This window comes from Scyliorhinus canicula, chromosome 9, assembly GCF_902713615.1.
Source record: "Scyliorhinus canicula chromosome 9, sScyCan1.1, whole genome shotgun sequence".
Taxonomy (NCBI): Eukaryota; Metazoa; Chordata; class Chondrichthyes; order Carcharhiniformes; family Scyliorhinidae; genus Scyliorhinus; species Scyliorhinus canicula.
This window is the reverse complement of record NC_052154.1, coordinates 145,637,062-145,662,722: the sequence shown is the minus strand read 5'-3', so window position 1 is coordinate 145,662,722 and position 25,661 is coordinate 145,637,062. Positions and strand designations below refer to the sequence as shown.

At 44.6% G+C, this 25,661-nt stretch overlaps 1 protein-coding gene across 3 annotated transcripts in view; it reads left to right on the top strand.

The window, feature by feature from the left end:
• elp4 (elongator acetyltransferase complex subunit 4) overlaps positions 1 to 25,661 on the top strand; it is a 459,315-nt gene that overhangs the window by 175,323 nt on the left and 258,331 nt on the right. For all 3 annotated transcript variants that reach the window (XM_038807869.1, XM_038807868.1, XM_038807871.1), the window contains exons 6-7: positions 23,325 to 23,409; positions 24,876 to 25,064. In XM_038807869.1, coding sequence (XP_038663797.1) covers positions 23,325 to 23,409; positions 24,876 to 25,064 — 274 coding nt within the window. The remainder of the gene's footprint in view (positions 1 to 23,324; positions 23,410 to 24,875; positions 25,065 to 25,661) is intronic.

The following is a 25,661-nucleotide window of genomic DNA, read 5'->3' as shown; positions in this document are numbered from 1 at the left end:
GCGCTGGTTGAATTACAATATCCATGTCTGCAGGGTGTGAAAGGCCGACATGTTAGAACGGCCGGTGTTACTCTGCAGAACCAGGGGCCAAGGTGGATAGGCAGTGGGATGCAAAGCAAGATGGCTGCCTTGCAGGCCGCAGTAATAGCATTCCATGCCTGAGCACCGCCCGAGTCCAGTAGGGGGGTCACCCCAGCTACAACGCTGCTTCCCCCCCGCAGCCCTGGCAGGCCACAGTCGCACCTCTCTGTGTCCTACCTCCTCTCTCTTCCTCATCAACCACTATGCTGGTTTAACGATTTTTAAAAGCACGAGTGAACCTTACCGTCGGGAATGTGGCCCATCGGAGGCGGAGAATCGTAGCAGCCCCGGAGAATAGGGTGTCGGGCCCACTAATACACAAGCGGTGTTTACTGTACGTGAGCTCCGGAATGCATTGATGCCGCTGTCAAGGCAACGAAGAATTGCAATTTGGCGTCAAATTTCAGCCACCCCCCCATCTCCATCTTCCGATATTTTTGATTTCCTCGAGGCTTCTAACTTCCCTCTGACATTTACAATGCCCCCAAGGCTTCCAATCTTTCCTTGGTTTATGATCACACCGGGTCTTCAATCTCCCCACAACGTTTCTGATCTCTCCGGTCCTCCCTCTTTTACTTGGATCTTATAATCTATGATTACTCTTATCACATCTGAAAGAATTTTTATCTTTTCATAAACTTTAGAAAACAAATCTATTGACCATTTTACTATGATCAGCATTACTGTAATGGGTCTTGTGAAATCTTATTGTATTAAAAACAAAAGACTACGGATGCTAGAAATCTGCGGAGGGAGAAATGAAGTTAACTTTTCAGGTTGGTGTGACCATATAACTAAGGTGGATAATAAATGTTTAACAACAGAATGGAGAAAGATTATCAATTCTGAGAATTATTTAAATACAACTTGTTTCCTATGTTCACATGTGCCTGGATCAAAAAATGCAATCTTGTGACCATTTAAAGGACAGCTGCGTAAATTAATTCTGATTAGCTTTCTTAAATTTGACTTTTCTTGTATTTGTTTTGAAAGTTGTAATTAAACATAGTTTTAAGAACCTAACTAGGAAAATTGGATGTGGGGAGCTACTGTGTACAATAGTGGAAGATGGCTGAATTATTATTAGTAGAAATGCAGTAATGAATTCACAATGCTTCAGTAATCCTGTCATTTTAACTCTGTTGTTTGAGCTTTCTCATGCTTTTGAAAACAGTCACTCCTGCAAGCCATTTGCTGTCACCATGTTATAAGTACTCCCTTGTTAAAACAAATATTTTCAGTAAAAGTTTAGAGAAGGACAGAAAGCTCATAATAAAATTAATCTTAATTATTTTTAGAACACTTGTATTATCTCTCATCTCCTCCTCGCCAGGAATTCGTGATTCCTTGCTGGAGTACAAGTGCTGGATGCTCTGCTCTGCCTTGCCCAGACCTTTTTTCAGTGGCTGCAGACACACAGGCTATTTGACCATTGAAAGCTTCACAGTTGAGCCCCAGCTTTCCTTCATGCAATAACATGAGCTTACTCAATGAACAGACTCTCAGCGCGATTTAGTGGAAACGCTCCGCCTGAAAATCAGCTCGCCATAACACAGCATGGCCGATACAAGATCGGCCCAACTCACAACCCATCACGAGACCTAATGCGATCTCGTGAGACATTGGGATGTGAATCCCGCACAACATGGACGGGATCACTTTTTAGGGAACCTGCCTATTAAAGCGAGACAACTAGTCTCACTTTGATGTGCAGATTCCCGAGTAACCCAATCTCCTTCGCCTCAGAGATCTCGGGCAAGCGCCGTTCAGTACTGGTCCCCATAAACGGGGACCAGACCGAATGGCACTCGTGGAGGAGGGGTCTCCCAGGGCATCTGAGGCCCCAGGTGCATGCCCTTTGGGCAGGATTGTACCCTGGCTCTGCTGGTGCCACCTAGGTGCCAGCCTGTCACTACCAAAGTGCCCAGGTGATGCTCGCAGGGGCACTGCCAGGTTTGCACTGGCAAGGTGCTTGGTGGGCACTTTTTATGGGGATGCAGTCGGGCTGGGGATGCCTTGCATTGACGTTGGAGAGGTGCAGATGGAGTCGGGGACCCTCCCCATAGTGCGCTGGCGCTTGGGGGAGCTGTTGGGGGTTGCTTCGGTTGCCTTGGAGATCAGGCGTTCCGATCTCTCGCTACACTGAGGCGTTCCAGCGAGCAGAGCTCCTCAGTGTACAAAATGGGGCTATGTGTTGCCTTGGCTGTGCGTTCCCCTTTGAGGCTCCTTATCAAACACAAGTCACGTCTTATGGTCTTGTGTTTCTCGGCGCTGCGAGTGCCGGGAAATACACAGCTAAACGCGCTCGCTTTGGGGCTTTGTTACCATTTAGTTAAATCGTGCCTGAGAACTCTAACCTGGAACTAATAACCAGATGGAAAATACGGTAAACTGATGCCTAATTGTAGACTGGTTCTATCATGGATAATAGTGCAATCGAACTGAAGATGTGCTACATTGTGAGATTAAACATGTGTGTACAGAGAAAGACCTTGGCCGGGATTCTGCGACCCGCTGCCGGGTCGGAGAATATTCTCGCACCCCGACGCTGGATTCCCCATTCTCCGGCGCAGATTTTCGGGTGCCCACGGGATCGCCGCCACGCCAGTCAGGGGCCATTGGCAGCAGCCCCCCGGCGATTCTCCGGGCCCCAATGGGCCGAGTGGCCGACAAGTTTGCCAGAGTCCCGCCGGCGTGAGTTACTCAGATCCCACACGGCGGGACCTGGAAGGTGAGTGTTCGGGGGCCGTCCTGGAAGGGGGGGGGGGGGAGGAGAGGGGGGAGGGGGGGAGGGGGGGGGGGAGGGGGGGAGGGGGGAGGGAGGGGAGGGAGGGGAGGGGGGGGAGGGGGGGAGGGGGGGAGGGAGGGGAGGGGGGAGAGGGGAGGAGAGGGGAGGAGAGGGGGGAGGGGGGCCCCCCCATGGTGGCCCCCCATGGTGGCCTTGCCCGAGATCGGGGCCCACCGATCGGCGACCGGGCTGGTTATGTGGGGGCCTACTTTATTCCATGCAGGGCCCCTGCAGGGCTCTGCCATATTGCCCAGGGGCCGGCGCGGAGAAGGGAATCCCCGTGCATGCACAGAACGGGCCGTTCCGCGCCAGCTGGAGCTGCGGGGACCAGTCGGCCGCCAACCTAGCCCCCTAGGAAGGGGATAATTCCTCACTTTCGTGGGCCATTGACGCCGGAGTGGTTGGCGCCGGTTTTCACGCTAGCATGGAGACATAGCCCCAATATTAGAGAATCCCATCCCTTGTTCCATCTGTCTAAAATATGTTCATGTGTCCAAAATATAAACAGGTTAAAATGTTATTGTACTAAATGTAAAAACGAATTGCCTTGAACTATTGGATTAAAAACTATATTTTATCAATTTATACTGCAGTGTGAGAGTGAATTTTCAGCCTTGGACTATTAGTTGGTAGCATAGCAAGTTATAGTTTGGTTTGGCACATTAGGTGTTTAGTCCATAATTTAAATTTACATGAAATTGAATTAACAGGTTTTCTCAAAACATGTTTTAGTGAAGAACTAATCAAGTGTTATCCCAGGGCAGCACAGTCATGTAGTGGTTAGCACTGCTGCCTCATGGCGCCTAGATCCCGGCTCTGGGTCACTGTCCATGTGGAGTTTGCACATTCTCCCCGTGTTTGCGTGGGATTTGCCCCCTCAACCCAAAGATGTGCTGGGTAGGTGGATTGGCCAAGCTAAATTACCCCTTAATTGGAAAAAATGAATTGGGTACTCTAAATGTATAAAAATATAAAATAAAAGTGGTATCCTGGTACTGGCTTATCTATATGAAACCTCCATCGGCGTGATATATGCTGATGACTATACAAAACTAGTACAAATCAGAAACTATTGATATTCCGAGAAACAGATCATTAGGTCTATGTTGCTTGTGGAATTGAGCTATCCAGTTTCATCACAATCTCTTTTCTGTTTTAATTACTTTGCTTTTCCAATTTCTTTTTAAAAGTTACTATTGAATCTGTGCCCACCATACTTTTGAGGCAGTGCATTCCAGATCATCATAAGTCATTGCATACTTTTTTTAAAAGCCTCTCTTGCCTCTGGTTCCGGCTTTTGTGGCAGATAGCTAAATCTGTATTCTCTGGTTATTCACCCTTCTGCTGATGGAAAATGTTTCTCCTTATCTACTCTTTTAACCCCTGAGGACATCCCCACCCCCTACCACCATAGTTTTAAACACCTCTGTTAAATCTGCCCTTAGATTGAGTTTGTAACACAAATTGTTTTCGATTACATGTTTTGAAGTGTGAGAATAGTATACAAATAGAAATAACAAAATTACGTTCAGGCCACTTAAAAGAAAGCTTTCATTGGACCTCAAATTAATGAGGAACACAGATTTTCATTATGGCTCAAGGTTCAAACAAAGGTGGTTAAATCAGCTAAAATCTCCTTCCTAATGTGATCTACTTAAAGATAATAACCCTATTTGTCATGTCCTTGATGGTCTAACTTTGGCAATTGCTTAGAAACTATATCTGTTGGGAAGTATAAGACTTTTTCGTTACCAGGATACCATGCTGCCTACTGTTTTTTTTTATCAGTTACCAGTTTGTTAAAAAAAGAAAGTGTAACCACGATTTCAGTAGAATAAAGATTGTTCAGATGAAATGGATTCATTTGATGGTGGAAAGCGATTAAGAGTGGTTGAGGCCCTGAAAATAATTCAGTTTCACATTATTGGCAGCACTAATGTTACTGGGAGAAATTAGTTTTCAAAATATTGGTCCATAACTTATAGTTTGCAAACGAGCTCTTGTAGAAATTAATTGGAGTATGCCGTAACAGTATAAATAACATCTTATGCCAAGCGTGCATTTCCTGTGTCACACTTCGTTAATATTAATAGTTATTTGTTGGTACAGAACTTGAGTATTGCTGAAAAAGAGACATGTCTTGTAATCATCAAGATGGTTTGCAAGACTATCAGCTTGCCCCTGATTGGTCAAGGCACTTCCCTAGGGAATCAGCCATACACTGACATTGTAGAACTCGGAAAGAGGTTATGCATAGAAGGTATGAGGACCTAGTCACTAAATTAAAGGACAGAATCGCAAAGGTTATAATCTCAGGATTATTAGGTGAGCTGCATGCAAATTGACATACCATAGAATCCCTGCAGTATAAAAGAAGACTGTTTGGCCCATCGAGTCTCCGCTGACCCTCTGAAAGAGCACCCTACCCGGCTCCTCTGCCCTATGTCCATAACCCATCTAACCTTCACACTGTGGGGCAATTTTACCATGGTCAGTCCACCTAACCTGCACGTCTTTGGCCTGCTTAAGGAAACAGGAGCACCTGGAGGAAATCCACGCAGACACTGGGCAAAAGTGTGAACTCCACACAGTCAGCCAACATAAAATTAGAGAGATGAACATGTGACTCAAAGACTGGTGTGGAAGAAGTGGGTTCAGGTTTGTGGAGCACTGGCACCAATGCTGCAAAAGTGGAGACTGTACTGTTGGAACGGTCTACACCTGAACCATAATGGGACCAGTATTTGTGCAAAGCGCATAACTGGGGAATCAGAGGAGGTTTTAAAATAAATAGTGGGGGCAAGAGATCAAATGTGTGAACTTTATATAACAAAGAGTAGAGACAAGGGGTGGAATTCTTCCATTTTGAGATTTTGGGGTGGCGGGCAGCTCTGCTGGTGGCCATCCTGTCTTGTTATGCTCTTGGCGTAGCATAAGCTGCTTCCTTGATGTACACTCTGACAAAAAAAGGTTCAGAGGGGAGATAACTTCAACACGTTTATTAAACTATTAACAATTCTCCTACTTGGATTCGACTCTATTGTTAATCATTCTATAGCTACTCAGACTGACGAACCAGTCTACCACAATCCACATGGTGGGTGTGGTGTTAAATCAACCCTGTGTCTGTACTCACTGAGTGTCTCCACTGGAAAGAGGAAGATCATGTGTGCTGTGTCCTTTATATATGAGTTGGTGTAATGCCCCCCTGTGGTAGTGTCACCTCTGTGTGTATCGTGAATGCCCATTGGTCGTGTCCTATCTTACTGACCTATTGGTTGAACGTCTGGGTGTCATGTCTCTGGTGCTCCCTCTAGTGTCTATCTAGTCTACGTGTACTTACATTAACCCCTTGTGTATCTACAGTGATGCATATCACCGCATCCCCTTTTTTTCGTGTTGCATATTTTCTGTACACTGTTAAAGAAAATTGAACAAAAGCAGGTAGATAAGTGATGCTCTGTACAAATTATGAAAACTGATCACTAAACAATAAGTCCAACTCATATGTATGAGTCCAAAACCCATCAATTATCATGGTCGAATGTCTTTCTTGTTGGGTTGGTGAGTTGGTGATTTTGATGGTGGCATGTCCTTGTGAATGCCATCAGTGTCCCTGTGCATAAGGAACCAAGAAGTGGTCAAATCACTTTGTTGTCTGATTTGGAGTTTTTTTTCTTCCGATGCTTGTGATAGCGATGTTGGATGGCATCTGTCCTGAAAGCCAGGTTGCCTGTTGGTAGTGCAGCAAACGTGAAGTGAAAAGATGCAACGTCCTGCCATGGTATGTCATTGTACTGAGCTGAGCAGTAATAGTGTCCCTCATGGGCAGAGTTGTACCATGTCGTACCAGTCGTAGTTCCAGTGGTGTTGTGTTTGTCGTGCTTGTTGTTGACGTTGTTGCCTTTGTTACGCTTCTTGCTATTGTTTTTGATGTTGCTGTTTTGTTGGTTGGTTTTGTTGTTGTGTTTGCTGCGCTCAAGGACCACACTCTGTGGATAATACGAGTCCTTCACACAGTTACTCGTGTCAGCGTGCTTTGTGGCACCTGCTGTTTTCTTGAGCGTGCCGTCACTGAGTTCGCGGCGCTTCCTGTCTGGAGTCATGTCCGGCTTACTTGAATCAGCTTTGGCTTTTGGTTGCTCCCCATCTGGAGTCTGGTCTGTTTCACCTGAGTCGGTTTTGACTTGTCAATGCTCCCCGTCTGGAGTCTGGTCTGTGTCACTGAGTCTGTTTTGGCTTGTCAATGCTCCCCGTCTGAAGTCGTTGCAGGTTCACTGGAGTCAGCTGAGATTTCTTGATGCTCCCCATCCGGAATCATGTCAGGTTCACTTGAGTCAGCTGAGGTTTCTTGATGCTCCACGTCTGGAGTCAAAACATTCAGGAATGCATTTGCTTGTGGAGAGGCTCGAGCAAATGAGGTTTGAAGTAACGTGGTGTCACCGGAGTCACCAGTAGTCTCACTGTAATTGTCGAGTACCTCTGTACACACTAGCTGAGGTCTGTCACATTGCACATCTTGTATGGGAAGTGGGATGCCGTCGTCACTTATCTCGCATACAGTGGGTAGAGCCTCAGTAGCTTCTTGTTGTTCACTTGAGCTGGGTAGACTGTCAGAGTCTTCTTCTTGTGGCTCAATCAATGTGGGTGGACTGTCATAGTCGCTTTGTTGCTCACTGGAGCGTGATAGACTGTCATAGTCTTCTTGCTGTGCACTTGAGCGTGGTAGACTGTCATAGTCTTCTGGTTGTGCACTTGAGCATGGCAGACTGTCATAGTCTTTCTGTTGTTCACTTGAGCATGGCAGACTTGCATTGTCTACTGCTGGTTGCTCAGAGGAGGTTGCTGGACCCTCATGGTCTTCTTCATGCAAGGACTGCGCTTTGGAATCTTGTGTTGCTTCTGTCGTGGTGGCTGTCCATGAGCTCACTGTGGAGGCTTGTGTCATTCGAGTCACGTCTTGTTCATGCAAGGACTGCGCTCTGGAGTCTTGCATTGCTTCTATCGTGGAGTCTGTCCACGAGCTCGCTGTAGAGGCTTGTGACACTGGAGTCACGTTCTGTGTGGAGACGTGCAGTTTTCTTGCTGTGGAGTCTTTCATCGCTTTCTGTGTAGAGGCTGGGACCCTTTCTGGTGCGTGGACCACTCTCTGTGTGGCAGCAGGCCGCTCTCTGTGGGCTTGTACCGCTCTCTGTCTCTTGGTGTCAGGCCTCAGCATAACCTTGCACTCACGAGTCGGGATGTCATATATGCTGGGCTGAAGATCCTCAAATCCGAAGAACACATCCGCGTCTGTGTCGGATTCTTCACTGTAGAACACATCTCGTTGCGGTTCGGATTTGGTACTGGGGTCGCCATCTCGAATGATGAAACCTTCGTCTGAGTCGTAGTCTTCCAGGACCATATCATCACTTTTGTGTCGGAGCTGGCATTGGGCTCGTGCTGTCCAAAGTAGAAATCAAGGTCGGAATCGTAGTATTCAAGGACTGTATCATCTCTTTGTGCGGTGCTAACTGCTTGTTTCTGGGTTCTGCAGAGGTTACATCAGCTATTGGTTGAATTTCAGGCATTGTGCTGTCGTGCCAGGTGAAAGAATCAGGTTTTACGGCTTTAAAATATTTTTCTTTGTGTTTTGGGACATTTCCCCTTTAAGTGGGCGTGATCGGGGCCTCTGACATCATGAAGCGTGTGACGTAGTGCGTAGGAAGCGATTGCACATGCGCAGATCGCTGCTCCTTTACTTTGCGCATTTCCCTCAACTGCGCATGTGCAGCACCTTCACCATGATGGCCGCTGATCAAAATTGTCATTCTCTGCGCCGGGACCTCAGCCTCGTGGTGAGTATTGGCGCCTCTCTTACCGTTTTCTGTTGGCTTGTTTGTGTTTTCCTCGCAGTATTGTTCGAATTTATCCAGGACTGCCTGGAAGTCGCTCCTGTTTTGCCCTTTGGAGAACTTGAATGTTTTGAAGATTTTTTCAGCTCTGGCACCAGCGATGGTGAGCAGAAGCTCTGTCTTTTCAGCATCGGCCATGTCTTGTAGGTTGGCTGCTACCAGGAAGATCTCAAACCTTTGCCTGAATGCCTGCCAGTTTTCACTGAGATTGTCGTCGCACGTGAGCCGCTGTGGAACCGGAGTCTCGATCATCTTGCCTGGGTGTTGTTGCTGGTTGTCACTGTTTGCTGAGTTGTAACTATATGGATTGAAACAGTCACTCACTGGTACCATGTCTTGTTGTGCTCTTGGCATAGCATAAGCTGCTTCCTTGATGTACACTCTGACAAAGGAAGGTTCAGACATGGAGATAACTTCAACACGTTTATTAAACTATTAACAATTCTCCTACTCAGATTCGCCTCTACTGTTAATCCTTCTATAGCTACTCAGACTGACGAACCAGTCTGCTAGAATCCACGTGGTGGGTGTGATGTTAAATCAACCCTGTGTCTGTACTCACTGAGTGTCTCCACTGGAAAGAGGAAGATCATGTGCGCTGTGTCCTTTATATATGGGTTGGTGTCATGCCCCCCTGTGAAAGTGTCACCTCTGTGTATATCGTGAATGCCCATTGGTCGTGTCCTATCTTACTGACCTATTGGTTGAATGTCTGTGTGTCATGTCTCTGGTGCTCCCTCTAGTGTCTAGCTAGTCTACGTGTACTTACATTAACCCCTTGTGTATCTACAGTGATGCATATCACCTCACATCCCACTGGCCAGAATGATAGGATCCTCGCCAGATTTAGTGGTTTGAACCTCATTAGTTATGCACAGGCGAGTTCCCCTCCGATTCGTCTCGCGGGCCAGCTGCTGATTTTTCTGCCCCTCCCACAGCTGGAGAGTTCAAAGATCGAGGCGCAGAATTTAAATACCAGTCCAGCAGATGCCTATCACTCTCCAGCCTATTTGTCTTCAGCAAACCATGCAAGATGTCAGCAACCCAAATCTTACAACACCAGGTTAAAGTCCAACAGGTTTGTTTCAAATCACTAGCTTTCAGAGCACTGCTCCTTCCTCAGGTGAATGAAGAGGTAGGTTCCAGAAACATATAAGACAAAGTCAAAGATGCAAGACAATGCTTTGGATGCGAGCATTTGCAGGTAATTAATTCTTTACAGATCCATGCTGTCGAATGCCGTCTGCATGGTGGCCCGCACCACCACCACCTTGACTGTCGCCTTTACCTCGGCCTTGATTTCGTCCTGCATGCTTTTAGTTCCCTGTTTGGAACATCTTCCATCCATTGATTGGTGGGGGGGGGGAAGCTTGTTTTGCGGGTCGCCGGCCTTCCTCTCTCAGGGACCCCTCGCCTCATCGGTCCGCTTGCTCGCCGCTCCTTCCATTTGCCACAATTCCTGATGGCCCTGTGGCCTCCAAGCTGCTGATTTCTGGGATTCCTGTTGTCTGTGTTAGCATTGAGGGTGAGGCGATGTTTAAGTCTGATTGTGTGGACTAAATTCGGCCAAAAGTTCCGATTTTGTTGTCTTATGGAGGAGAGCCACCTGATGTGGGACTACTCAGCATATCCTCATTACTGCACGTCCTCATTTCAGTCCTTTATTGTGGTGACTGCATGAGTCCCAGAGCATTCTGTTGTCCAGATAAAAACGTGTGGCACCAAGGGAGAACGAGATCACTGTACTCCCTAACTCTTGGCACTGTACTGATCTGAGACAGCGACACAGGAGGGTACATGGGTCCAGCAGCATGGCACTGTCCATGAAGACCAGCTCAGCCTGTAGATGGAGGCAGGAACTAGTCTGCCCCAGCAGAGTGGTGATCAATGCATCAGGAGCAGCACTGCACTATGGCAGTGTTGTACTCACTTCAAAGTCTCTGGCAAATTGAGGGCCATCTTGTACACGCCAGCCTTTATCAATCAGGTTTGATGCCGATAGGATTTCCCACAGCTACGATGGAGAAATTTGGAAAGCCTAAAGGGACACTGACAGGCAGCTGTTTTATTGAGCGTTCATAAGATACAAATAAATGCAAATGGCGTTCGTGCCACCTGCCGCGGGATGATCGATCTGCGAATGAGAGAATTGCAACTTAATTTTATGTCATTGGGTTTTCAACTTTTTGGCTCCCAACAGTTGCATTGCATTTGCACACTACCAAACCCGCCACGGGCAGGTTAGGAGAATTTTGTCCAAGGTAACTACTAATATAGGAAATGTGGGTCAGAAAATGGCAGGAAGGGACGGAGAGAAAAAAAACCTGAGAATGTGCCAAAAATAAGACTACATAAAGGCAAAATTGAAGGCTCTATCTGAAGACATGTAGTACAGTATTCATAACAAAGTAAAAAATTGGTAGCGCACAGTGAAGTAAATAAATATGATCTGCTAGTCTTTATGGTGATGTGGCTGCAGGATGACGAGGATTGGGCCTTGAATATTGAAGGGTACATGACATTCAAGAAGGATATGAAGCTAGGTTAAAGGAGAGCACTGTTAGTCAAGGATGGCATTGGTGCAAATAGTTGGAGATGGCTTTGGTTCAGGAGATCAGGATGCAGAATCGGTTTGCGTGGAGGTGAGAACTAGTAGGGCAAAGAATTCACTCATGAGAGTGATCCACAAACCCTCTAACAGTAACCACAATGTAGGATGAAGTATGCTCGAATAAATACTGGGTGCTTGTACTAAAGGGTCAGCAATAATCGTGGGCGACTTTAATCTACGTATAAACTGGAAAAATCAGATTGACAGTCGTAGCCTGGATGAGGAGTTCATAGAATGCCTTCAAGACAGTTTTAGCTCAGCACTCTCAGGAACCAATCAGTGGACAGGTTATATTAATGTGACCAGATTAATTATTGATCTCCGAGTAAAGGCATCCCAAGAGAGCGACTTCAATATGATTGGATTTTACACCCAGCTTGAAAGGGAGAAGAGTGGGTCTAAGAATAGTACTTTAAAATTAAATAGAACAACTATGTGGGCATGAAAGCTGAGCTAGCTGAAGTGAACTGGGATGCAAGGCTAGAGGATAGATTGTTAGAGAAGCAGTGGCAGCCACAAACGGCAATATTTCGGAACACTTGGAAATATATTCCTACTGGAAAGATAAATTTTAAGTGGAGGACCCACCATCTGTGATTATCTAAAGAAGTTAGAGAAAACATCAAACTTAAGTAAAAAGCAAAGATGAGTGGCCAGTCAGATGATTGCTCAGGATATAAAGAATGAAATTAGAATATGAGAGGAAGATTTTGAAATGTAAAAGTGGATAGTAAGAGTTTCTACAGGTATTTAAAAATGGAAAGAATATTTAAAGTAAGTGTTGGTCCTCTGGAGAATGAGAATGGGGAGTTACTACTAGATAATAAGGAAATGGCAGCTGGAACAAACAAATATTTTGCTTTAGTCTTCATTATAGAAGATACAAAAAACATTCCAGTAACAGCTGTAAATCTGGAGGTGGAAGAGAGAGAGAGGAATTTGGTGAAATTACAATTACTGGGGAAGCGGTAATGAGAAAACTGATGGAGGTGTGAGCTGACAAGCCTCCATGTCCAGATGGTCTTCATCTTCGGGTCTTTAAAAGAGATGTTCATTTTTTAAAATTCGCGAGATTCTGGAAAGGTTCCATTAGAAAGTAGAAAATGTAACTCTATTCAAGAAGGAAGGGAGGGAGACAGGAAACTGTAGGGCATTTAACTTGATGCCTGTTGGGAAGGTGTTAGAATCAATCATTAAGGAGGTGAGAGAGGGGCACTAAGAAAAATTCAAGGTAACAGGAACAAGTCAGCATGGTTTTGTGAAACGAAAATCATGTTTCACTAATTTTGATCTTTGAAGGATTAATATGTGCTGTGGAAATGGTGAGCCTGTAGACGGACTGTACTTGGATTTTCAGAAGGCATTTGATAAGATGCCGCAACAAAGGTTATTGTGAAAAATAAAAGCCCATGGTTTAGGGGGTAACATATTTAGCTTGGATAGAAGATTGGCTGGCTGTATATCTTTGGCAGGATGTGACAAGTGGAGTCCTGCAGGGGTTTGTGCTGCGGTCTCAAATTCTTACAAATTGCATCAATGGCTTAGATGAGGGACAGAGGCATGTTAGTCAAATTTTGCAGGTGACAAAGCTAGATCGGAAAAATTGTTGTGAAGAAGACATAAGTAGTTTGAAGACAGATATAGATAGGTTGAGATATTGGGTTAAAATCTGGCAGATGGAGTATAATGTGGGAAAATGTGGTGTTCACTTTGGCAGGAAAAATAAAATAAAGCAAACTATTACTTAAACAGAGGATGGCTGCAAAATGATTTTTTAAAATAAATTTAGAGTACCTAGTTCTTATTTTCCAATTAAGGGGCAATTTAGCGTGGCCAATTCACCTACCCTGCACATCTTTTTGGGTTGTAGGGGTGAGACCCACACAGACACGCAGAGAATGTGCAAACTCCACATGGACAGTGACCGAGGGCTGGGATCGAACCCAGGTCCTCGGCTCCGTGAGGCTGCAGTGACGGCTGCAAAATTTTAAGGTGCAGCAGAATCTAGGTGTTCTCATGCAGAGTCACAAAACGCTAGTATGCAGTTACAACACGTTAGCAAGAGGTCTTATGGAATGCTAATCTTTATTGTAAGATGAATTGAATATCAAAATAAGGACGTTATGCTTCAGTTATACTGGGGACTGTTGAGACCACATATTGAATGCTGTGTGCAATTTTAACTCCTTATTTAAGGAGGGATGTAAATATTTTGCAGGTGGCTCAGAAAGGTTTGCTATATTAATACCTGGAATGAGTGTGTTCTCTTATGAGAATAGGTTGGACAAACGGCTTCTTTTCATTGGAGTTTAGAAGAGTAAGGGGTGACTTGATTGAAGTATATAAGATCCTGAATGGTCTTGACAAGGTGGACATTCAACAGATGTTTTCTCTTGTGGGTGAGTCCAGAACTAGGCATTTTTTTAAAATTAGGGGTCATCTTATTAGACAGATGAGGGGAAAATTGTGCGAATCTGGAACTTTAAACCTTAATAGGTGGTTGAAGCAGGTGTGATTGAGTATTTGTAAAGCAGAGATAGATAGATTTTTGTTAGGCAAGGAATCAAAGGTTATTTGGGGTAGATGGGAATGTCGAACTCAACACAAACAGATCAGCCATGATCTTACTGAATGGAGAAGCTGGTTCAAGGGGCCAAGTGACTTGCGTTTGGTCCTATTTCATATGTTTGTATGGATTCCATGAACAAGACCAGATTTTACTAATATGCAACTTGCTGAAACATGCTTTCTAATGGTGTTAGATGTCATGTAGACCCTGGTCCATTGTGCCCCAGTAGTCAGTGTTTTATTTCAATAATGAAGAAATAATATTGATATGTTATTGAGCAGTGATTCCCAAGTTGGTAACCAGCCATATATTGGGAGTTTTTTTTCCTCGCCATCTGTAAGAGTTATTGAGATTTTATTTGAACAAAATTAGTGCAATAAAGTAACATGAAAAATATAATGTAGTATATCCTTGTATGCCCCTTGAACCATTAACTGATGAGGAACCTCACAGAGTAGGAAATCCTATTTATTACTGCTCCACCTTTATTCTTACTCACATGCCCTTTCAGCATAAAAGCTGTTAGCAAAACACGCCACTACTGTATTCATCATCTCTTCAGCTATGGTTTTGATGTAACTGAAACGATTGGTAAAATATCCACTATTCTTTGCACCAAAGTTATGTATTTTTCATTATATTTTTTTAACAAACAATATTATTGAGGTATTTTTTGGTATTGTAAACAGTTACAGATTACAGATATATGCAAACATCAACGTGTTGTATTTTATATTTTCCCCGCGTCTTGACTGTGATAGAGAAATTCAAACAGCATTCATTAGGTAAGCAAAACTGAACTTTATTCACTAATTAGAACTGCTAGCAGAAATTGGCTGATACTTGGAAAGTCGGAAGGCAGTCAATTACAAACTGCGGAGTCCGTCCCAAGTCTGCGCTAGTACAGAAAAGAAGGCGATTCTTATACATTATAGGATCAAGATAACATGAATACAGCTTGGTCAGGAATTTGATTGAAAGTAAAACATAAGTAATAATCGTTACAATGGCGTCACCTTCTGACCTTTAGGGGACTTGAGTTTCATATCATTATCTTGTCTTTGTTTTAAGAACTGGACAAACTTGTTTACATACAGGCAGAAATAGTTGTTCAGCTTGTTATGTATAAAGACTACTTCTAGCTCCAAGCCTTATCTAGACTCTCAGAGTCACCCAGTTCCCAAGACATGCTGACCTCGGCTGTCTCTGTATTCTGGGCCTTAGGTTATATGAAAATCAGTTTAAATTCACTTGTACCAAGAAGACTTGACTAGTTTTCCCATCATGCCATTATTTGCTTCACACAATACTACAAACGGAAAACCAATACTTCAATCAAACCATAATGCACACACTCGTTCCTCTCCCATAGACACTACCCGCCTATGTATCCTTCCTACTCTCCTCTAATCTCCGTCCCCCCCTCCCCCCTCCCGCGAAGAAGTCGATGAATGATTGCCACCTTCGGGCAAACCCCAATACAGATCCCCTCAAGGCGAACGTAATTTTTTTCCATACCCAGAAAACGTGACATGTCCGAAAGCCATATTTCGGTCTTCGGGGGGGTTTGAGTCCCTCCATGCCAGCAGTATTCGCCGCCGGGCTATCAGGGAAGCAAAGGCCAGAACATCGGCCTCTTTCTCCCCCTGGACTCCCGGGTCTTCCGAAACCCAGAAAATTGCCACCCCTGGACTCATCACCACCCTTGTTTTCAGCACCCGGGACATGACCCCCGTAAATCCCTCCCTGTACCCCCTAAGCTTAGGGCATGCCCAAACCATGTGAACATGGTTCGCTTGTCCTCCCGCGCATCTAGCGCACTTGTCCTCTATCCCAAAGAATTTGCTCATCCGAGCTACCGTCATATGGGCCCGGTGAAGGACCTTAAACTGAATCAGGCCGAGCCTGGCATATGTTGCGGTTGAGTTTACCCTACTCGGGGCTTCCACCCACACCCCGTCCTCCATCTCCCCGCCAAGCTCCTCCTCCCATTTGAGTTTCAGTTCCTCCGTCTGGGACTCTTCCCCCTTCATGAGCATCTTGTAAATATCCAAGACTCTACCCTCTCCTCCTTCTCCTCTAGAGACTATTCTGTCCTGGATCCCTATTGGCAGGAAGCATGGGAAGGATGGGACCTGTCTCCGTACAAAGTCCCGCATCTGTAAGTACCTAAAGAAATTTCCCCTTACCAGCCCAAATTTCTCCTCCAAACCCCTCAGACTCGCAAAGCTACCCTCCAGGAACATATCGCCCACCCTCCTCAGCCCCGCCTGTCGCCATGTTCGAAACCTTCCACCCATGTTCCCGGGGGCGAATCGATGGTTATCACATATTGGAGCCCAGACAGAGGCACCCACCTCCCCTACATGCCTCCTCCACTGGCCCCATATCCGCAGGGCTGCCCCCACTACCGGGCTGGTGGAGTACCTGGCCGGCGAAAGCGGTAGGGGAGCCGTGACCAGGGCTGCCAAACTGGTGCCCCTGCACGAAGCCGCCTCCAGTCGCTCCCAGATAGACCCCGTAACCACCATCCACTTCCTTATCATGGCTATGTTAGCCGCCCAGTAGTAGTTGATCAGACTCGGCAATGCCAGTCCTCCCTCGCTGCTGCTCCTTTCAAGCATCGCCTTCTTCACCCGCGGGGATTTTCCCGCCCAGACAAAGCTCAGGATGATTTTGCCAGTCCTTTTGAAGAATGACCGTGGGATAAAGATCGGAAGGCACTGGAAGATGAACAGGAATCTAGGGAGGATTGTCATCTTTACAGTCTGCACCCTCCCCGCCAGTGACAGCGGGAGTGCATCCTATCTCCGAAACTCCCTCTTCATTTGTTCCACCACTCTAGTCAAATTTAACTTATGCAACCTGCCCCAGTGTCGTGTCACCTGTATCCCCAAGTACCGGAAACTTTCGCCAACCAGCCTAAATGGCAGCTCCTTCAGTCTATTCTCCTGGCCCCTTGCCTGCACAACAAACATCTCACTCTTGGCCGTATTTAATTTGTACCCTGAGACCCGGCCATACTTCCTCAATGTTTCCAGTATATTTTCCATCCCGGCCAGTGAGTCCAACACGTACAGGAGCAGGTCGTCTGCATAGAGAGAGAGACCCTGTGTTCCACCCCCCCCTCCCCCCGCTGGTCATTCCCTTCCACCCCTTTGCAGCTCTCAGCGCAATCACCAATGGCTCTATGGCCAGCGCGAACAGCAACGGGGAGAGTGGGCATCCCTGTCTGGTCCCGCGATGTAGTCTGAAATAATTGACATTATCCTGTTCGTCCTAATGCTAGCTTTTGGGGCCTGGTACAATAGTCTGACCCAATTAACCAGTCCCTCCCCGAACCCAAACCGTCCAAGCACCTCCCACCAATAGCCCCACTCCACCCGGTCGAAGGCCTTCTCAGCATCCATTGCCACCACTACCTCCACCTCCTTGCCCGTTGGGGGCATTGTGATCACATTAAGCAATCTTCTCAAGTTAGCTGTCAGCTGCCTGCCTTTCACAAACCCTGTCTGATCGTCCCCAATCACCTCACATGCGAGTAGAACGAGTAGCGCCTTCCCGTCGGCTATCTGGCTCTCCATGGGTCCACTGCCCCCATTTGCTCCATGAACTCTTTCAGCTCCCTTGCCACTGCTGGGAGTCTACCCGTTCTGGGACATGACCGGTCTAGCCCCGGGTCAAGGACTGTATTAAAGTCCCCCCCCATTATCAACTTAAGTGAGTCTAGGTCCGGGATCTTCCCCAGCACTCTTTTGATAAAGTCAACGTCGTTCCAGTTCGGAGCATATATGTTCACCAGCACCACTGTCTTCCCCTCCAACTTGCCCCTTACCATAAGGGATCTGCCCCCGCTGTCTGCGACTACGCCCTCCGCCTCAAATTGAACCCGCTTACTGATCATAATTGCTACCCCCCTGGACTTCGAATCCAAGTCCGAGTGGATCCTGCCCTTCCTTAGCCTAGTCTGGTCAGACACTTTCAGATGTGTCTCCTGCAACATAATTACGTCCGCCTTTAGAACCTGCAAATGCGCGAACACACATGACCTTTTAACTGGCCCATTTAGTCCCCTGACATTCCAGGTGATCAGCCTGTTTGCCTCCCACCCCGAAAACACGCCGGTCAGCCATAACCTTTCTTGGGCCGCCCCCGGCCCATGCGCCACACCATTCTTGGCTCGCCTTACAATGAAGGCTCCAGCACACCCAGAGAACACAACAAAAAATATCCACAACAGCAGAAAAAAGAGAAAAGCAACAAAAAAGGAAAAAGATCATACGAGAGGGAGGGGGGGGGGGGGGAGGGGGAATCACCTCCCCCCCACAGGCAAAAGCTGCCCAAAAATACACCACATGGCACCTTTAAAGCAGTAAACAGTCAACCAACAGTCCAGGCACAGTAGGCATCCCCTCAAACGGTAACTCTCGGACCCTAGCTTGCGTCCGTGGGTCCTTTTTTCGAGACCAGCCACTGATCCCTCGCAAAGTCCATCGCTTCTTCGGGCTCGGAGAAGTAGTGGTGTTGGCCCTGATGCGTAACCCAAAGACGAGCCGGGAAGAGCAGACCAAACTTCACGTGCTTTTTGAATAACACCTCCTTAACTTGTTTCAAGGCTGGTCGCCTCCTGGCCACCTCCTGGCTTAGGTCCTGATAAATACGAAGAACACTGTTATTCCACGTGCTGCTCTTAGCGCTCTTTGCCCACTGCAACACTCGCTCCTTCTCCACAAACCTGTGGAACCTGATCACCATCGGACGGGGGGACCCCCCGGACGCATCTGTCTCACCTGTACTCTGTGTGCCCCCTCCAGCTCCGACGGTCACGGAAAGGCTTCAGCCCCCATCAGCTGCATCAACAGGTCAACCACAAACGCTGTGGCATCAGCTCCCTCAGCCCCCTCCGGGAGGCCGATGATCCTCAGATTTTGTCTGTGGGCTCTATTTTCCAGTTCCTCTACTCTGTCCAGCAGTCTTCTCCGTCTCTCCTTCAACCCATCGACTTCTAGCGCAGCAATCGTCTGCGCATCCCTCTGCTCCCCCACCGCCTCTCCCAGCTCCTTAACTTTTTCGTCCTGAGCATCCAGTCTCTGGTTCAATTGATTCACTGCCTTCTGAAGTGGGTCCAAGTTATCCCACTTCAGCGACTCAAAATTGCTTTTTATCACCTGCAGCATGTTTTCCAGCGCTTGGTGGATCGCCGGGTCCGAGGTCCGTAAGTCCGCCATCTTTGCTCCCAGGTCAGCTTCCCCTGCACCTTGCCTTTGTCCCTTCCTCTCCCATTTTCGCTGCTTTCTGCTCTCCCGCGGTTCCATACAGCTCTGCCCGCTCTTCAGCACCTCCGTGGCCATCCTTCCAGCGCTCCACAGCCCCATAAAACCGGGGAACCAGGTCCTCAAATCCCGCCGGAGTGAGAGCCACCGAATGTGCGGCTCACTCACTCATCGCCGCCACCAGAAGTTATTTTTCATTATATTTTAATTATGGTAGTTACATTACTAATATTCCTTAAGTATAGTTATCATCCCACTCCAGAGTGTTCTTTTTTAACACTGCATGAAATTCATGCAGGTGATTTTGAATGGTTTGCTCCCCATTTCTGCCAGCAGTGTTGAGCATTCATACAATGGTTACCTGTGCTGAAAGACAGTACTGAGGATTGAGTAAAACCACCTCCACAAATTGGGTTCTTAAAAATGTAAATGTGCCTTGCAATGATCTCAAGGCAGTAATATTAGCATTGAGGTCATGATAATTATACCATTGTATAGTTATACCTCAATTCACCATGTAAGAGAGAAAGTTCTCCCTTTGAAGATAATGGAAATTGTCAGGTACTTAGCATACCAGGTTGGCCTCAACTTCTGCTGGTCTCTTCACTTAATTACATTTTTAAGCTAATTAACTTTTTTAACTGCAATGGTGAAATAATTTTTCCAACCTCAGAATTGGTGGATTGCTTTTATTGTATAGTACTAGCTAACTGTTGGCACAGTGCTACAGATTCAATTTAAATTGTCTCAAGCTTGTAACAATTATTTTTTTTTTCCTTTTAACAGCCAAAAAAGTCCATAATGAGAAGATTGTTTTCTTTTGCCGGGGTTGGTGGGCAACTATATTGTTATCAAGCAAAGGAGAATAATGGCATTTTATGTTGTGTATGCTTTGAGAGCTAAATGAATATTTCTGATATTTGCATACTTAACAAATTCCAATAATCGGTCATAAATCATTTTCACTAGTTTCTCAGTCTGCAGGCAGTATTTAAATATTTTGTGACAACCAAGTGAGAAGAGGTGACCTGGCTACCTTCTGTTCAACTTCTCTAGTTGGTCACAATAAAGATTTAAGCTTTTTTTTCATGAGGATTCTGTCTTTTCCGAATCAGGATGCATTCAACGATTTAAGTTGTGAGCAATAAGGAGCCAATCAAACAAGGTTTTCTTGAGTCAAAAAGCAAATTTATCAACCGCTAAACCCAAGTAAAATAATAGAAAACGCGATGTCAAGCATTCAGTCCTCATGCAGTCATTAGGCTCACACACACAGGTATCAGTAATAAGGGGAGTTGAAGTCCCATAAGAAAAGGTAGAAGGATATACCATTAAGTTTTCTTGACTACCCTTAATTTTTTTTAAATTTAGAGTACCCAATTAATTTTTTTCCAATTAAGGGACAATTTAGCATGGCCAATCTACCTAACCTGCACACCTTTGGGTTGTGGGAGTGAAACCCACGCAGACACAGGGAGAATGTACAAACTCCACACAGACAGTGACCCAGGGATCGAACTCGGGACCTCAGTGCCATAGGCAGCAGTGCTAACCATGTGCCACCGGGTCGCCCCTTTTATTGCCCTTAATGCGTATATTCAAAACGCTGCAGCCTGTTTGATTTAGCTGGTTTCTTGGATGCAGTTAGATGGAGATGATGTTGTAAGTATTAAACAATCTCAGTTCGCTGATGGACTTCTGATAAAGTTGGCTTCTCAAAGCAGGTTTATTCCAAAGGAGAAAGAGGAGGAGAGAGCAGCCTTCAGCTTGTTTCCTCAACTAAAGACTTTCGTGATGCTTGCAATCTCTCTCAAATGGCTTGGCAGCTTTGCCTGGAAATACTTCACCCATTGTGTATTTTCAAGAGGTTTTGGATATGTCTGTCTGGCAGCTATTTTTTCAGTAATTAATATTTTACATTTTTAATGCCTTTTCCTCAGTGACAATAGGTGCTTGGATTATAAGAAATGTCTCTCCTTCTTCACAGCTCCGGAGGGTGATTTGTTTGTTTCTCACCTTGGAATGTGACCTTGCATTTTTAGGCAGTTTGCTGTCTCAGTTCAAATGGCAAAATTTCCTGTTAATTGAAATTTGAAAAATTTTATTTTCAATATTATTTCAATAGACAGTCTCATGACAGTATACGGAGTTTCTACTCACTTGAAGAGGGTTGGTAACTCATATAACAATGGAAGGTTAGCTAAGTTTTCTTTTAAATGAATGAAAATTAACATTTTGTTGTGGAATAGGTATTTGGCAAAGTGACATTGTCAAAATGTTTCCAGATGCAAGCAGCCCAAAGCTTGCTTTTGTCTTTTATTTTATTTAGCCACCTTGTGGAAATATGTTTTGCCTCGTGTAGTAATCCACGGGAGGCAGGAGTTCCGTCACCACACCAATATTTATTTACAATAACGATATTACAGGAGCAGCTACAAATAGTGCTGCTAGCAGTCCAGTCAACTTAAGACTGGCTCACAAAGCCTACACAGGTGATTATATGGGCCCCCTCAATGAGCTATCATTGAGGGAGCTCATACTCCAATTGGCCAACCAATAAAGCCAATTGGAGTTCATTACACCTCACACACACATTCACTTATTATGATTTATTTGAGTGGGCATTTCACAATGTACATTTTAAAACATGCCAATGGTGAACATGTCAAATATTAACATATTGAAAATTAAGCCTAACATCTACTATTATTTTATACCAATATGTTTTGCAAATATATTTAAAATTGGGAGCAATTTGATGTCTGCCAATGTCATGTCCATCTTTGTTCATACTCAACAGCTTTTGATTAATCTTTGTGCTTTACTATTTTGTTCTTGACTAAAACAGTTGTGCTACAAAACTTAGTTTATTTTTAGATAACAATTTATGGAGCAGAATCATTTTTGGAAAGGTTGTTTTTGTCAAAATTACAAATTTTCAACAAGCTGAGCTCAGGTGACTAGGATTTTGATCAGGTGTGCTTGCTGTGGCAGTTCATTAACGATATGTTAATTAATCTATGATTTAACACAGAAATGCTGTGGTGGTTTCATCTTTTAAGTTGCTTCATTAAATCATTAATTTTCTAGGAGGTAAGTGAGCCTGACATAATTAAGGCATCTTTGTCTCTGAAGACTATCCTTTTCATATGGTGTCAGGTCACTGAGGTAGTTAATAGAAGAGCAGCGACTGCTGACTCCCAGGGCACATTTTATTTATATGGCTGTGCTGTGAAGTTAATTTATTAGTTCATTTTTACTTTTCACTTAAGCAGTTTAGACTGAAATTAAGATTTTGTTTAGGCTTGGGACTACTACTTGTAAATGGAACTAGTGCAACTTCTTGAACAACCATTGGAGAGCAAAAGTCACGTTTTTTCATGCTTTGCTGAAAATCTAAGACATTCTTATTTTGGCAAATCCGTTACATTGAGTCTATGTTATGAATAGCTATATTACTTATTTTGCAAGTTTCTCTCGTGTTATAGTGTTGCTTGAAAAGATTTGGGGCGGCACGGTGGTGCAGTGGTTAGCACTGCTGCCTACGGCACTGAGGACCCGGGTTCGATCCCAGCCCTGGGTCACTGCCTGTGTGGACTTTGCACATTCTCCCTGTGTCTGCGTGGGTTTCACCCCCACAATCCAAAATGTGCAGGTTAGGGAGATTGGCCACACTAAATTGCCCTTTAATTGGAACTCTAAATTTTTAAAAAAAGAAAAGGTTTCCATCAAGTCAGTGCAAAATATTGAGCGTTCATTTGCTTCTATTAGGGTAGTAGATTTCCAAATATAATTGTAGTCCAAGCAAAATATTTATTGCACAAGTTACATGCTGACCAAAAGTTATCTGCATTGGCATTTAGCTGAGTTTCTCAACTAGGAAAATTCATCCATACGATCTTAGATTAAACAAATATCACCTTTTCCTTTGGGTTTCTTAGAAAATAGTACAAGAACATGTTTCTTTTTTTATTGTTAGAAAACTGCGATGTGCAAATTTGTGTATTTCGAATATCCTTTTTCATCAAGTGCATAAAATTACCAATTGAGTGCAAAAGCAAATTGTTTACATTTGTGACTCACAATTTTTACACCATTTTTTTGACAGTAATATGAACTTTGGTTATGTCAAGCTGCTTAGATCCATACAAAGAATCATCCGTGAGGAAGGATTTGATGGAGCCTGTCCCCAGGTATGGTGCACAAGCCCTTAGTGTCTTTTGTAATCAAGTAACTAATGTTGTTTTCATAGCGCTCTCCAGGGTGCAGCCGGAAGGGCTTGGAATAATCAACAATGAACAAGCTGTTTCTAAGCAAGGATGAAGTAAACAAGCATTGCAAAGACAGTGTATGGGTCATATGTTAATATGCATTTGCCTCACGTTTTGAGCTTTCCTCAACTCTATTGGGTCCGAGCATTGATGTGCATAAGCAGTGTGCTCTGGCATCATTAGTCACTGAGCACCTAAAAGGAGCTGTCCAGTCAAGAAAGTGGCTTAGCCCAAATCCACATTAAGCCATATTAGACATTTTATGTTGATGTTGTAATGAAAATATCTCTGTTGTAAAATTTGTAGCCTTGAGGATACTGTGGCAAGAAACTTTCATTTTGTTGTAGGGAATGATCAACTAATTAGAGTTTTGTAGGAGGCTGCGCAGTCAACTTTGCAACAGCATTGACAAAGTTAGCTGAAACGGGTTCTAAAACTGAAAAACCCTTAATAGCAACTTTAGCTATTCAGAATACTTATGTTAATTTAGCTTGTTATTGCTCAGCTCACAATCTCTACTGAGATTTCGGCACAGATTTGGACAAGCTGCCTTTCCCTGTGGAGGCAAAACCCCTTTGGAGAAGTAAATTGGTCCCTGACAGGCACCTCTCCCCTTCCCAGTGGTAACCATGGCAACAGGCATGTCATAACAGTTCCCACAGTACAGTGTGCTTAGCTGCTTCTGCACAACATGACAGGTCTTATAAAGCAGGAAATCTCAGAGAAAGCAACAGCATATTTGGTGAAGTGACACACATACACCCTAAGAACCTTGCAACAAAGTCATTTCTAACTGAAAAGACTTTCACAATAAGGTTGCTTTTATATTTGCTATGATTCGTCTTTGCACATTGCCTTTATCTCACTGTGCTCTTCCAGAATGCTTTTTTTGTCACTAGTGTTTTTTTTTGTCATGAGTGCTTATGATCAAGGAGTAAAAAATTGTACATTGCTTTTTCTGTGTCTAAGCAACAGGTTTCTCCATAAAAGTAAAAGTGTAAAATTAACTACCCATTTTGGTAGCATGAATCAATATGATACCACAGGCAGCTTTTGTTAACAGAATCTTGGCCCAAACCAGCTGGAAGTCTAGCATACGCTGATCCTTTCTTGGCACTTTGCTAGCAGCTATGTAGGCTTTGCAAAAGTGTAGCTCTTATTAAGGTCCTACTGGTATCCTTCCCTGTTGATATGCCAAGGAAACAAGCTGTTTTATGAGCCGTTGGGCAGCTGGAAAGCAAGTCCAGACAGAAACTTCAGAGCCTTGTCACCTGTCCAGTAGCTGTTATAGCTCTTATAAGTTAGAATGTGAACTGGGTGGAAAGGGTGTCATTTATAAGCAAAGCCCTGCTGTTTTGTCACAGTCATTTGCACTTATCTTCATACAGACTAAACAGAGGAATATCCTGCGGATAGGAATCCATTCACTCGGCTCACTGTTGTGGGGAGAGGATATTGGCCTGAGTGAAAACATCGAACATGCTTACAGTCTTACTAAATTTCTGTATGCACTCCGTGGACTTCTCAGAACATCTCTCTCTGCCTGCATTATTACCGTACCAGCATACCTCATCCAGGTTAGACTTCAGTGGAATTTGTTTCATAAGCAGTTCTTTTAAGTATTTTAAGTTTTGAAATAGAAATACATCCTGCCTCCAAAGAACACTACTTTGCTTTTATTGGTTAGCTCTGATGAAATTCCTTATATTGCATTTTTCAACAACAGTTTGAAATTGAACAAAGTACATTGTTTCCATTAGACAAGTACTCCCATTGTCATGCCACTTCAAACATGGATGACCTGAGCAAACATGAGCACGTGGTCCCATTCTTTTGTACTCCGAACTAAAAACAGAAAATACCATAAATGCTCAACAGGTCCAACAGCATCTATAGAGAGAGAAACAAAGTTTACATTTTCAGGTCATTAATTTTTCATCAGAAAGCAGTTCACACTTTTGTTTTTCTGAACCAGTTTCAAGTCCTCTGATGTTATGAGTTCATGAAGGTTTAAGGCAGCCTGCAATAAAGTGGAGATATAAGCTGAACTGCTAAGAGACCATTTTTACACTGTATTAAGGCTCTAAATTCCTCCACTCGACATAAAATCAGCAATCAGACCACATGCCTGCCTTTGTGTTTATAATCTAGCATCAAATTTGCGAAACCCTAAA